Source organism: Anoplolepis gracilipes, chromosome 12 (genome assembly GCF_047496725.1).
Source record: "Anoplolepis gracilipes chromosome 12, ASM4749672v1, whole genome shotgun sequence".
NCBI classification, from domain to species: domain Eukaryota; kingdom Metazoa; phylum Arthropoda; class Insecta; order Hymenoptera; family Formicidae; genus Anoplolepis; species Anoplolepis gracilipes.
In genome coordinates this window covers 7900075-7914221 of record NC_132981.1, presented here as the reverse complement: position 1 = coordinate 7914221, position 14147 = coordinate 7900075, and the positions used below count along the sequence as shown (strand labels likewise).

At 31.1% G+C, this 14147-nt stretch overlaps 2 protein-coding genes across 2 annotated transcripts; both read left to right on the top strand.

Moving 5' to 3' along the window:
• Window positions 1–3832: 3832 nt before the first annotated feature.
• On the top strand, window positions 3833–6578 carry LOC140671869 (uncharacterized). Its single transcript, XM_072903558.1, has 2 exons — window positions 3833–4802; window positions 5929–6578. Exons 1-2 carry the CDS (start codon window positions 3872–3874, stop codon window positions 6258–6260), a joined length of 1263 nt encoding a protein of 420 aa, XP_072759659.1. The 5' UTR covers window positions 3833–3871; the 3' UTR covers window positions 6261–6578.
• A 273-nt stretch (window positions 6579–6851) lies between these two features.
• Window positions 6852–10448, top strand: LOC140671847 (uncharacterized). The gene is made up of 5 exons (XM_072903511.1): window positions 6852–7100; window positions 7402–7709; window positions 7983–8229; window positions 8700–9046; window positions 9318–10448. The coding sequence occupies exons 1-5, from the start codon at window positions 6949–6951 to the stop codon at window positions 9632–9634; spliced, it is 1371 nt and encodes a 456-aa protein (XP_072759612.1). The 5' UTR covers window positions 6852–6948; the 3' UTR covers window positions 9635–10448.
• Window positions 10449–14147: the final 3699 nt, after the last annotated feature.

The window sequence follows — 14147 nt, the reverse complement described above, 5'->3', positions numbered from 1 at the left end:
TAATTAAATTTTCTGATATTTTTTATATAGCAAAATTATCTATAATAATCAATTTTACAAAATTGATTATGTTATATATGCATAGGACATAAATAAATAAATTTATTGTTTTTTCACAAACTATAATGATATATTAATAAGATTACTGGCATCTTTCTCTCTCTCTCTCTTTCTTTCTCTTTAATGATCTTAACGCATCGCTATATTTTTAATCGAGCTAGACTAGAAACTTTGACATACTAAAAAAAAAAAATATATATATATATATATTTAAAATTTTAAATATATACAATTCTTTAAAAATTTTAGTTCCATGACAGACTACGTCGTAAAATATGGATCAAAAAACTCTTGTTTTGAGATTAGATTTGTTATTCAAGCATTAAGTTGCCTGCATATCGAATCAAACTTGCTGAAGCGAATAGAAGTCTCGCCGGATCGTCTTTGTCTTATATATTGGCTCGTAAGGGTGGCTCTTATAAAGCGGAGCAATTATCCGGGTAAAATACTCCACGAAATTTCCGTGATAAATTTCAAGCCGTAATAAGGGTGAGTCGCAAGTCATTTGGTCGGGGATCAAGAGGGTGGGTATCGAGCTTCAATAGAAATTCTTTCGAACCCCCACCATGATGCGGACTACCATTTAATTTATACATTTGTCGCCAATTTTATTCGACCCTGCTTTTGCTTTCCCTCGAGAGAATCTTCTTATCTAAAAGCTGATAATTACCAGACTAGGGAGCAATGTGAAAATAAGACAGTGGAGAAATTAACCTAATGTTGTTCTTTCCTGAAAATTTTAGATATATAATTCTTATTTTCTAGAAGAGACTACTATGTTTAAATGATATTATAAATATGTCGAAAAAAATTATATATAATTGCATAGCAAATTTAATGTATATAATATAATAATGTGTTTTTATACAGTATAATTTACATGCGACATAACTATTTATTGAAATAATTAAAAATATTGTTTTAATAATTTTCAATTTAATTAAAATAAAATATATGTGCACGTGATTATAAATCAATTATATGCATATTAAATCAATTTACAAAAGATTCAAATTATTTTATTTTAACATTATATTTATAGGTATTTTTGAATCTGCAAAAAAGAATGGAAAAGAAAGACAAAAGTTATTGGTACTAGAATCATTGATAAAAGTTTATAGTAAAGTTTGTGTAATAAGAAATACAATATAATATACGATGCAATTACGAACTGGTCCGTGAAATAGTTAAAGAATAGCTTAAGTAAATTTGGAATTTATAGCTCAATCTTAACTTTATAACGGCTCTTTGAGCGTAAAACTTTTATCAGGGATGTTATTCACGTGTACGCCTACTTTGTGAGAGACAGAATACATGAATTTATTAATAACATACAGAATTGCATAAAATTATACTTTATATGTACATTTATATATATATATATATAAGAGTATATATAATTTTTATATTATTAAAATTTAAATGTTTAAATATTTTATATTATTTCATGAACAAATATATCATTTTAAAATGTAAAGTATTTAATATAATATTTTTTATATATCATAGGTACACATCAGAGTGCTTTATTAATTTTACATTACAACATAAATTAATATAAAATTTCTTTTTTACATTTAATTCAATTAATTCTCTTTGAAATAGAATATTATAACATGCATTATTAAGACGTTGCATACTATCAACCAGAAGATAAAACTGTGTGTGTGCCGGAAGTCAACATGACGTAAAATCTTAATATAATTAAGCACTTACTCTTGAGTGTAACCTCCTTAGAGGTTTTCCAAGGCACTGAAATTCCCGCATACCCGTCAACGTCTAATGAGGGGATTGTGAATGAAGTTTCAGATTGGCATGAGACAATTAAGGAGAACCTATTTACCCGGAACATCTTTAGAATATATTAATAACGATGATCGTCGTTTTGCAGTCACGTATCTCAATCTTTTAATTTAATTACACAAAAGCTGTAGATAAATATACACATATATATTAATTAAATTTGCCGCAATATATTTCTTTTAATGCTTATATTTTTTCTTTCGGATAATATCTTAGAATCCAGAAAACATGTAGTGTTAAAAGAAAAACAAACATGTATTTTCAAAATTTCTATTAGTTACATATTTCTTTAAAACGTACGAAAAAAATTGTAAAAACCCTGTGCACCTTATTTGTTTATATACAGTTTTATGTTAACAATTTTGAAGATAAATATTATATATTTTTTTATTTTATAATAATTTTGTATAATTAATTTACGTTTATTATAATAGCACCATCTCCATGTAATTAGCTCAAGAATTCCCCAAGTCAGCGCGAAATTTCGCAAGATAAATTGCGTGAAATTCCTCCCAATAATCCATAGCGAGTGAACTCTTCGATGCTGAAGACTATCTCAATCCAAGACGAGGTAAGAAAGATCATCCGAACAAAATTAAACTACCTCATCATCATTAGGACCTAATTACCGGAAGGTCTTAGACACGGATGACACTGTTGCCGTATGACACGAGCGGTCGAGGCAAGGCGTTAACTACGCCCACGCACGCGCTCGCCTTCGCAGGTATGCTTTCCAGGAAGCTTGGTGGTGTCGGTACGAGCATCTCGAAGTGAGCTACGACGGTCTAGGCGAAAGCTTATTAATGGGTACTTGCGAGGAAGGACGGGGGGGATGCTTTTGCAGGACGACGACGAGGAAGAACGGGTTGCGAGCCGGCGGCGGTGGATGCTGGCTGGATGGCTCGAGAGATAGAGGGTAGAAAAAAGTAACAGACTCCCCGCAAATATCCCCCACGATGTTCGCGGTAGGCGTGTCTCCGAGACGGGGTGATGGCAGAATCCGGCCAACCAGGAATCGAGAACGACGCGCACCCCGGCCTTCTCTTATCGAATGAAAAAATATTGACCGTACGAGGGGGTATCCTGCGGTCCATTTGGGGGTTGCGGAGGTGAAACATAACGGTCGACTGATTGTTAAGGGTGGCAGGCGGGCGAGGGGGCTCATGAGGCGGCGGGTGAATACCCTCCTCGTCACGTACGGGATCATTAGCTGGATATCCTTGGTCCCGTTGGCCAACCCTATCCGATAGCGGTGATCCTCGTGCTTGACATCATTATCCTTGGATGCTGCGGAGCGCCAACGCGGTCCAACCATATCTTGTCGCAGGCGCCTTCGCAATTCGGGCTTTCGATACTGCTACGTTTTCTTCTCGCGCTTTTGCATCTTCCTCGCTTTAACTTTCGTCTCATTTGTATTTATTCATCGATTCGTCCGGTAACTCAAGTGATATACAGTTAATTATTATTCAGTGAATCTACAAAAATTGTGATAGTGAACGAATTTATTTTTTACGACGGAATAATAGTTACGCGACAATGAACGTGATTGTGATAGTGGTTTAATAATCTTTGGATTTTCCGATACTGTATTGTTTGCGGAAAATTAATGTGACGAAAGAAATGATGTGATTTGTTTGACTCGAGACACAAAAGTGATCTCGTTTGATGGTAAACCTGATAGTGACGAATGAAACTGTTGATTATGGTGAAAAAGAAAAACTGATTGGATTATTCAGCTGATTGCTGAGAAGAGAGAGAAAAAAACTTGTGATAAATATTTATGCAGATATAATGTCCTAAATCGCAAATTACTACTACAATTGCAAATTATTTCATAATTAAACTGTATAAAATTAAATTAATACATTATTATTAAATAATAAAATAGTGAAATAATTTAATAAGTAGTTAATATCAATCAAAGGCTGAATCTTTGAACAATATTAATCTGTAGTATTAGTGTCCAACAAGTATATATTAAAGAAACATAATAGTTTCAAGAATCATAATGGAGACGAACGATCCGTCGGGCAGATTAACGGCGGAAGACTTATCGGATTGTATAAGCGACAGTAGTCATTCGGAATCACAATTAAGAGCGTTTCAAAGTTATGAGCGCATCAAAGAATTGAATTTGTCCATTGATAAACCTAAGGAAGATGCGTCAACGGAACCAAAGGATTTTCATCTCAGCCTCGAAGGCAGAACATCTCTTCGATTCGACGAATTTTCATGCGAAAATTCAACGAGAAATCTAACTATGACACTGAATAAAAACAAAGATTACGGTTATTCCGCCAATAATTTGAGTGAAATTAATTATCCATTAGACAGATTGAACGAGAACGAGGAATCGTCAGATGCTACGACGCTTTGCAGGTCCAAAAATTCCAGCTCCAAGAACGTGCTGTTTAATTTGCGCGAAACCAAACAAAGGAGTCCTCATGCGTCATTATCCTCTTTAGACAGATATAGCAAGGATCTCAATTTCGTAGTGGAGAAGGAGATGAAAGACTTTGGGTTGCTCAAGAATTACAGTCTCGATCGCATGAAGGAGTTTAACTTTTCCTTGGACAGAATGAGAGACAGTCACATTAGCAGTCTGGCCCTCGAGAGGCTGCGCGGCGGCGCTGGTTTGCTAGAGAATCCAGGCATGCTGGAACACAAGGAATTCAGGAATCTGCAAGTACAACCAAGGAACCCCGATCTCGAAACCATAGCACTGGAGCGCATGAGACGCTCGCATCTCCTGGGTACGGAATTATCCGCGCAAAGCCTGTCGACGCAAGTGCCGCATCCGCAATCAATCACGCATATGCAGCATTCTCAACAACAGCAACAGCAACAAGCAAAGTCCTTCACTATCGATGCTATTTTGGGTCTGAGGAATAATCAACGAGAGAAACGAAATCAACAACAACAATACAGAAAACATCAAGGTATGTATTTAAAACATTCCACGTTAATTATATTATCAAACTTTTTATTAGTTCTGCATATTATACTTTTTCATCTTTCCTTTAATGTAATTAGAGACATCTATATATAAAAAAATATATAAAATAGTTGTTAATAGTTATTTTAATTTAACTAATTAATTATACAATATTCTTATCTTAAAAAATAAAACAACACATTTTTAAAAATTTTCTTGATTTATTTTATAGCGTATAATAAGTTATTATACCAAATTATATTTATTTATTGTAATCTTGTTTCTCTCTATAATAACAATAAATGTTTTACATATAAATGATAAGTAAACAAAAATGGTTTTATGCAAGACAAATTTTAAAGAAATTTAAATTTACTTATCTCACAATAAGTGATGTAAGAATTATTTCTGCATGTTATTATTAAGTAAATAATCATGAAAACTATTTATTTATCAAAGATAAAGAGGATTGTTATTATTCTAAAATACAACTATTAACAACTTAAACTATTATTTATATAATTTAAATTTTAAACAAATTATTTTAAAGTAAAATTATTTTACCTCAAAAATAATTCTCTCGGAAATAGTATAGAAATGTTAAAAAATTTTATTTCTAATAAAACATTCTCTATGAAACATATTGTTTGATAAAATAAAAAACAATCATAATGCTTCTTTGTATGTACAATATGTATGTACATACATACATATATTGTAAGCTATGATCAAAAATGAATCGAAAATCTGCAACTGACTTCAGATAAATTTTAGTTCTCATTAGGAGACAGATGTCAAATATCTAAATTTTCTGTCAAAGCAATAGTATTTCAAATCTCTTAATTTGAAACTACACTATATGTATATATATTTTCCGTTATAGAATTATCTTTTTTGCGATTTTTTTATTATATATTTTGGAATAAACTTCAAAGCACACATATAAAATTTAACCCTTTTTATCACAAAATAATAACATTATTTCTAACATGTATATTATATTTGTTGTATTTTTAAAAGTTTTTTTAGTAATTTTATCATATCTATTTTTTTGTTGAATCAACTTTATAATTAGGTATTTCTAAGTTTACATTATCTTTTTTTTTTATATACATTTACCATCTTTTCAGGCCAAGAAGGCACAACAAAAAACAGTAGTTCGAGTTCCGGTTCTGGTGGAGGCGGAAAAGTTAAGAGAGTGCGAACGATCTTCACGGCAGAGCAATTGGAGCGCCTGGAAGGCGAGTTTGCACGTCAGCAATACATGGTGGGCCCTGAAAGATTGTACCTGGCTCATGCACTTCGATTGACTGAGGCCCAAGTCAAAGTTTGGTTCCAGAATCGCCGTATCAAGTGGCGAAAGTTGCATCACGAGCAACAGAGCCAGAGGGTGCACGAATTTCAACGCACTTTGAACACCTCTTTGGAGCACGAGGATAGCAACGACGCCGATAAATGGTGAAACAGGAATTTATCCTCGACGTGTTTCTTTACCGTGATCGTTTTGTTTCTTTCTCCTTAACTACGCCAACCGTTCCATCCCTTTTATTTCGTCGTACTAGGAAACCGAGAGACATTCTACAGAGAGATAATCGTGAACGAGACTTTAAACGTGTACTTGTCAATTTCTTGAAGAAATATCGTCTTTGATAACTTTCTGCTAAGTGTTTACATCGTATCATTCCTTCTTCATTCTACCTGTGCCAGTCCTTGATATCATACTGTGAAACTTTGAGCAGACTTCTTCGAAGAAATTGAATGGATTGCGAAACGTGAAACAACTGTGCAAAATTTAACGATCTTAATAGTGTAAAATAAGATTCCTGTTTTTTAAATCTTTTTTTAATATCTTTTAGCTTAAAATTTTCAAGTTAAATTGATCTTTTGACCATTTTGTGTTTTTATTAAATTAATATAATTAAATTTAAAATATTTCAAAGAACACATTAAACATTAATAAAAATTTGAAAATTTGTGCCAAAGAGAGAAAGAGAAAGGGAGGGAGGGAGAGAGAACAGTGTAAATAGAAATGTAATGATCTATAAGGAAAATCTAATGAAGATGGACTGAGAAGCATGAGAAAAAAGATTTCCAACGCATTTTCAATTTTTTGACAACGTTCAAATATCTGTACTAATTATCTAACGAAAATGGAACAAATTGGAAGAAATAAGACAAAGTACACTTCACCACATACATCTACATGGTCTACTAAACAAATTACTGATACTAGAGTCCTACCTGATGCATATTGGAAATATTCTCAAAGAAACAATCAAGAAACAACTGATAAAAACACTAGGTAATTTTTAATAAATAACAAAATTTTTTTAATTTAAAAAGAAATAAGCAGTATATATAATCTTATATGTATATGCATATTCAATTTTATATTAGATCTTTATCAGAAATCTTGGTAATATTTTTATATTTCTATTATTATATTCAAAAAATTCAATATCTAAATTATACAAAAAAATCTTATTATTAATTAATTTTAACAGTCATAACTTTGTTAAATATTTAATGTTAAAAAATATACTCACACTTTGTTCAATGCATATTATCTTATAAAAATAATTTAAAAGCAATTCCATTTTTAGACGTCATCAAAACCTCATATCAGAACCAACGGTGAGCTATTATTCCTCCGCAAATTCCTACAAGACTCTTAAACATAATACTTATCCACGTTCGATGCCTTTGAAATATCCCTCTACTGAAGCACAGCAACAATATCAACAAAATACTACAAAATCTAGTAGAAATAAAGATTATATTAACAACGTTGCTGTGGTAGACAAAGATCGGTATAAGAATCGGCAAGAAGATGAAAGTAATGTAGAATACATGGACGAAGAATTAGGAAATTTTACAGAAGATAATGTAGAGGATGATGTTGAAGAAGAAGGTATGAGGTATAAATGCAATTAAGATTTTTTTTTTATACAAATTTCCATTACGTATTTAACAAAAATATTAAGAGAATAATAATCAAATAGATTAAAAAAAATATAGTTTAAACATAATTAGAAGATGATAAATATAAATTTTTCCAATAATATATACACAGAAGGATAGAACACTTATTTATAAAATAACTACGATTGAAAAGTGTAGTAAAAAACACAAACATTTTTTCACAATTGCATTTAGTTTATCAAAACAAAATATATTACTACAGCAGAAAACGATCAAGAGAAGGTCGGCGAGTCTCTCGATAAGGAGTATGATGAACAAGAAGCAGATGATGAGATAGATGAAGAATCTGATGTACCTGTCGAACCACACGCGATGCAACGAAATGCAGCTAAGAAAGATGCTTCGCTGCGAACGCAGCAACGAATGCAAATCAATCAACAACAAAGTCCGCATAGAATTCGTTATTCTCAATATTCGCCAAAACTGTATCAAGCTCCTTTATCAACAAGGTTTGTAGTATAAATCTGTAATATATATATATATTATTAAAAAAATCTTTAACCTAGTAAACAATGTTTAATGTCTTCATTAGAGTACACAAAATTTATTGTAATTTATCTCTGTTGAAAAATTAAAAATTTATATTAAAAAAATTTGTTTTACTATATTTCTCTTTTTATTTTATCTGTAAAAAATTATATTTAGTTCATTCTGATTAGTTATCAATTTATGTTAGTTTAATCGTACAATAGCTTGGACGGTCTATCCAAAGCTAATGGAGAACTAAATGAATCATACGTGACAAAGTAGTATAAATCAGAAATTAGAGAACATAAACGCACATTATAAACGGGATATGTAGTAATTAAACAGCTTCATGATGAATTATCTGCATTACGCTTTTGGCTCGGTGTCCTTTTTAATCATATACATTCTATCATCGATACGACAATTTTCTGCCAAGTGCTCATGTGATTAGGTATTACCGCAACATACCCGATCGTGATATTCATGAAGCGTTATCGGAAGAAGATCTATATACAGCTCAAACATTGAAAAATCCTCCCCGAAGATCATCAGCGGATTATAATCAAAATTGGATTCCGCAGAGGAATTCAACCAATCGATATGATACAATGATCTCGCCAATGCAGTCAAGCCGCCGAGCACAGACGAGACCAGAAATAAAGCCTTTTACGGAAACAGATATTGTTGATAAAAGAAAATGTAGCCGTTGTGGTAATGTCTCGATTAGGAAACCGTCAACCTCCAAAAGGAATTGTAGATTTCAAGATGACCCTAATTTCTCGACTAGAGAGCATTTTGGTAAGCGAGATGTGCAAGGCCGTTTTAACATTGAAAATAGTTAAATTATTCAATACGATTGTGATTAATGACAACACTGTATGTAAAATAAAATAATTCAATTTGTTATTATTTATAATATAATAAAAGAAATTTTTTAAATTAATTTAGTTTTTAGTTTGATTTACAATTATTCAATTTTATTATACAGATTTCGACATAAATATTATCTGAGAAAAGGAGAGAGAGAGAGCTGTAACATTTTTATTAATAACATTATCATTCATTTCAGGCGATGATGCCGAGATCCTCGATCAATCCTGGTGCGGGTATTGTAAGCCAAAATACCACGTTGTAGAAAATATGGGACCTTGTGAAATTCCATCACCGACTTTGTATTCGATGAAAACGCGACGGTCCAGGGATTCTAATATACCAATGTACGAAACGTTGGAAGGAAAACATCCGATGGACGAGTTATCACATAAATTCGCACGAATGTCAACTAGATATACCAAAGACACACCAAATATTTTACGCGATAGGACCAGACGCTCTGCGCAGACAGCGCAGGGTGCAACCAGAATGTCCGTTCATTATAATGCTTGAATCGTTCCTCTCTAATTTTATCACTTTTATAAGAAATCTGATGTTTTACAGATAAAATACGTAAAATTTCTTCGAAAATTTCTAGAGAAATTGTCTTTCAAGAAGATATATCTTCAGAAAATCAAAATTTGTTTTTTATGTTTACAAGAATAATGATTATTAAAATGAAACTTTTGAAATAATTTTTAGAAATAACTCGCTGTGCATGTTACAATATGCCACACTGAGAATTCTGATAATTATTAAGAAAGATATTAAACATTATATTATGCTTTACGAGAAGCAAGAGATATTTACAATCAAGTTTTCTAAATGTGATTATTGCTGCTTTGAGATTGTATTTCACTGAATTATAACATTAGATACTTTAAACAATGAGGAGTCTGATAAAGTAATCGAAAGTTGATATAATAGACTCAACAAAAGATGCAAATCACAGATTGCATCTTCCAACAATCACAAACGCTAACAATAATGCTTCTATTCTCAGTCATTTCCCCCTTCTACCGGTTGTCCAATATATATTTTTGTAACTGTCTTTCGAATCGTGTAGATGTATACTATGTAGTATGATAAAAGTTTATGCTATGAAGGCATGAAAAATTAGTTTCGCAATGTACATACATAATATACAAATTTAATAAAGCTAATAAAAGCTAACGTCAAAGATGTAACATCCTTTTTTCTCATTTTAATTACAAAGAGACAAATGTCATTGTAAAATTACGTCTTTTGGCACTGGCGCACAAAAAAATTAACTGTAAATATGTGATACTATAATATAATTAACTATACGATAGACGTACGCGTACATGTCAAATGGAGAATAAACTCTCAAATTGTACATTAAACTTAAATTTGTTTAATTGTGTAACCCCAAGTTAATATCCATACCCTTAAATTAATATGCATATTGATTCGCGATAATTATTTTATAATAATTATAATAATAACTTTTTTAATTTTTTCAAAAAATAAAATAATTTACAGCACAAAAAATATCATCTGACAGTAATTTAATACTACCAAGAAAAACAGGCAAACGTGAGTTTATTTAAACTTTTTGTTATTATGAAATATAGATGAGATATGTCAAGTTTCTCTGATAATATGAGCAAAAAGATCACTATTATATCTCATACGAGTTCTTTTATTCAAAATGGTCAAAGTCGGAAGAGGAAGCTTTATATAAGCTTTTTGTGTGGCTACTAGCCGGACACAAAAGAAAATCTCTGACTGAAGCTTTTATTTAAATATATTAATAACGTTTAGAGAAACTATTGTCGCACTAATATAACGTTGAAAGAGATTACGCTTTGTTCAATTAAATTTAATATCTTTATTACATCAACACAATAAGTGGATGTTATTTATTGCAAAGAGATGCAGTGATAAGAGATTCAGATTTTCATAAATTAAATTATAATAGTATTTTGTACAATATACATATTATGCCTGTATAAACATATCTGACGTTTGTTTGTAGTATGTTTTATGCTATAAAAAATGTGAAAGGTTTTTTTTTTTTTAAATTTATGAAAAGTATATATTATAAATAAAAGTTTAATAATTTACATAATTATTATGACAGATAGATTTCTTAATTTTTAATTATTCTTGAATATCAAATATAATCCTTTAAAAAAAATAATATTACATTGTTACAAAAATGAAAAACTATTAATACACATGTAAATTGGAACGCGCAAATTATTCTTTTATATAAAAATATGACATGGGTGATGGTTAGTAACTAATATTCGCTCGTTACGCGAAAGCCTCATTGTCGCCGTGATAAATTAGCATACGACCCATGTCAAAGCATCACAAAAAGCTCTTGACGCACAATCATGTAGACTTTACCATTACGGAGATACGGGGAAAGATATCAATCAATTCGTAATATACCATTTCATCATAAATTTCATTTATCCTAAATCAATTAATATGGTTATTACCATTACGAAATCCTCTTCATAATTAACATCATCATGTATATTTTAAAAGTCATTATCGGTAAATCATAAATTTTCATGTGTGTTAGAAATATAAATAAATTAAATAATTTTGCGTAAATTATTATTTAAATTAAATAAAATAAATTAATTAAATATAAACAATAACGATAAATATATCTTATAGTGTTTTCTATTATAATTAAAAAAGATAGAGTAAGATTGTTTTATTCTATTATTTTTTTGTATATTTATTAAGCTGATAAAACAATTTTTAAATTTAAAATTTCTTATATAGGTATTGTTTAAAAAAGATATTCTCAAAATTATATAAATATTTATTTAATTATATATATCTATACATATAATTTTAAAAAGTAGATAAAGTTGAAATATAGAAAAATAAAAAATATAAAATTGTATAATTATATTTTTTAATTTTTTTCCATATTTTTCATATCTTTCAGTCTCGTTTTTTTCAGATAAATTTATGAGTTGTAAAATTTCTAAAAAACCGATTAGATCATTATATAAAGAAATTTATGCTTAAATAAAGCTAATACGATGAGATCGAAATCGTCACGAGATGAAAAGGAAGAATGAAGGCGAGATGAGCTTCGATATCTCGCGCTACAACCCTATGCGAGATGTAAGCTCCGCCTATCCCTCGGTTACAGCGGGACTTCCAAGAGCCCTGCAACCCCCACCTTTCGACGGAGGGTATCCCAACCCCTGCTTCATCGTCGTTGGCATCCGCGGCATTCCAATTAGCTCGCGAATCAAAAGAGCCCCACTGCCTTTGTGGGGTCTCACCCTACCCCCAGTAAACTCGCTTGTTCTCTCTCTATCGCTCTATCTCGTTAACCATCCTCTCTCTGTCTGTCTATCTATCCGCCTTGCTATCTGCTTTATCGCACTTTCCATATATTTATCTTTCTGTCTAAATCACTACGTTTATATATATACAGTTTCCCACACATTACTTCGTACATGATAGTGTGTTTCATTAGTATATATATACTTGTTCTTTTCATATAAAATTATTTCAGCATATTTGAATGATCTAACTCTGACAATAAAATATATTTGTTTTGTATTTCTAAAATTGCATTTAACATTATTATGTAAGATTAAACATAAAATAAAAATATTGCATTTAATATGTCTGTAGATCATTATACACAAATTATATTAAGTAGAAAAATAAAATGATATTGTATATGAGATAAATATGTATTTAAATTTACCAGAATAATCATCAAAGTTGTATCTTCGCTTTCTTGTAAATTTTCCTATATAGTTCACTAATATAATATAATCGTTTTATTTATTTTTTTCTTGCTTTAGCAAGTTATTATTATTTTTACTTTTTATATAAAAAAGTGTAGATAATGATAAAAAAATCTCTTTTATATGGCCCTCACCTAATCTCTCTTCTTTCTTTGCGTCTCTTCTCTTCCATGTTCCTCCCTTTGCTTTGCCCGTTGCTATCTCTCTCCTTATATTTGTTGCTCTTTTTATCTTTTTCCTCCTCTCACTGAATCGTTTCTTCCTTCTCTGCGTTATATTCTGCGTCCTTCATTCGCGAGTGGTTTTTAGTGGAATAAAACCAAGCAACGGTAAAGAGCGGCCGTTACGAGAGAACAGAGGTGGGTGGATGGGATTAACCGCAGTTTTAATCGTGAACCCTCTTCTTTGACGAACGAGATTCATATAAACGCATGAGCACTTTGGTAAAACGACCGAATTACATTGCTTGCCTTTAACTGGTATGCAAATTCTTGTGGGCAGTTCAGATATATTGTAAGCTAATAATCAATTACTTTTATGAAATATAGTTACAAACACATTATTGTGCAACTAAATTTATACGTACGATTAAAGTAATGTTTATAATTAAATTACAATCCCTTTCTCTCTTTCTCTCTACACAGTAACAGAGTGGATAAAATACAAAGGGAAAGAAAGAATAAATTATATATTTTGCTAAATATATAAATATTGTAAGTTTCGTAAGTATTATATATTTCAATAGCAAGTAAGTGCGCTAAAGTAAACATTAAAAAATAAAATCCTATATGAAAAATACATATAGGATTTTAGAATGACGTTATTCCTATAAAGATTCCAAAAAATGCAATTTCGCTGGAGTATATTTCAAGACATTCAGAAATATGGCGAAGCAGATTTCAATATTCTCGGGGGCCGAATGACAAATTGGTATTGCAAAGCGACTCTTGACGTTTCCCTCGGCCTTTCGCGTTTTTACTCAAACGGACATCCATGTACACCAGTTGCTCGGGGTAATTGAAATCAGAGAAAACCGCTCGTAATGTTTCCCCCGACTCGGTCACGACGGAGCGCAACGCAAATTTTATTACGGTGCGCCTCTATCCCACTTCGTTAGATACCACTTTGTTTATCATTCGCGGATATTAAAATCGTCAGTGTGATGTGTATTCAGCATCGTTCCGCCATTTGCACGCGCATTACCAGTTCTATATGTTTTCATATTTTCGCAATTTACTCTTTTCTTGAATATTTGTACCAAAAAAATT

Coding starts and splice junctions, on each gene's coding strand:
- LOC140671869 (XM_072903558.1), top strand. CDS start 3,872: ATGGAGACGAACGATCCGTCGGGCAGATTAACGGCGGAAGACTTATCG. Junction 4,803..5,928: donor ACAATACAGAAAACATCAAG/GTATGTATTTAA, acceptor CCATCTTTTCAG/GCCAAGAAGGCACAACAAAA.
- LOC140671847 (XM_072903511.1), top strand. CDS start 6,949: ATGGAACAAATTGGAAGAAATAAGACAAAGTACACTTCACCACATACA. Junction 7,101..7,401: donor ACAACTGATAAAAACACTAG/GTAATTTTTAAT, acceptor TTCCATTTTTAG/ACGTCATCAAAACCTCATAT. Junction 7,710..7,982: donor GGATGATGTTGAAGAAGAAG/GTATGAGGTATA, acceptor ATATTACTACAG/CAGAAAACGATCAAGAGAAG.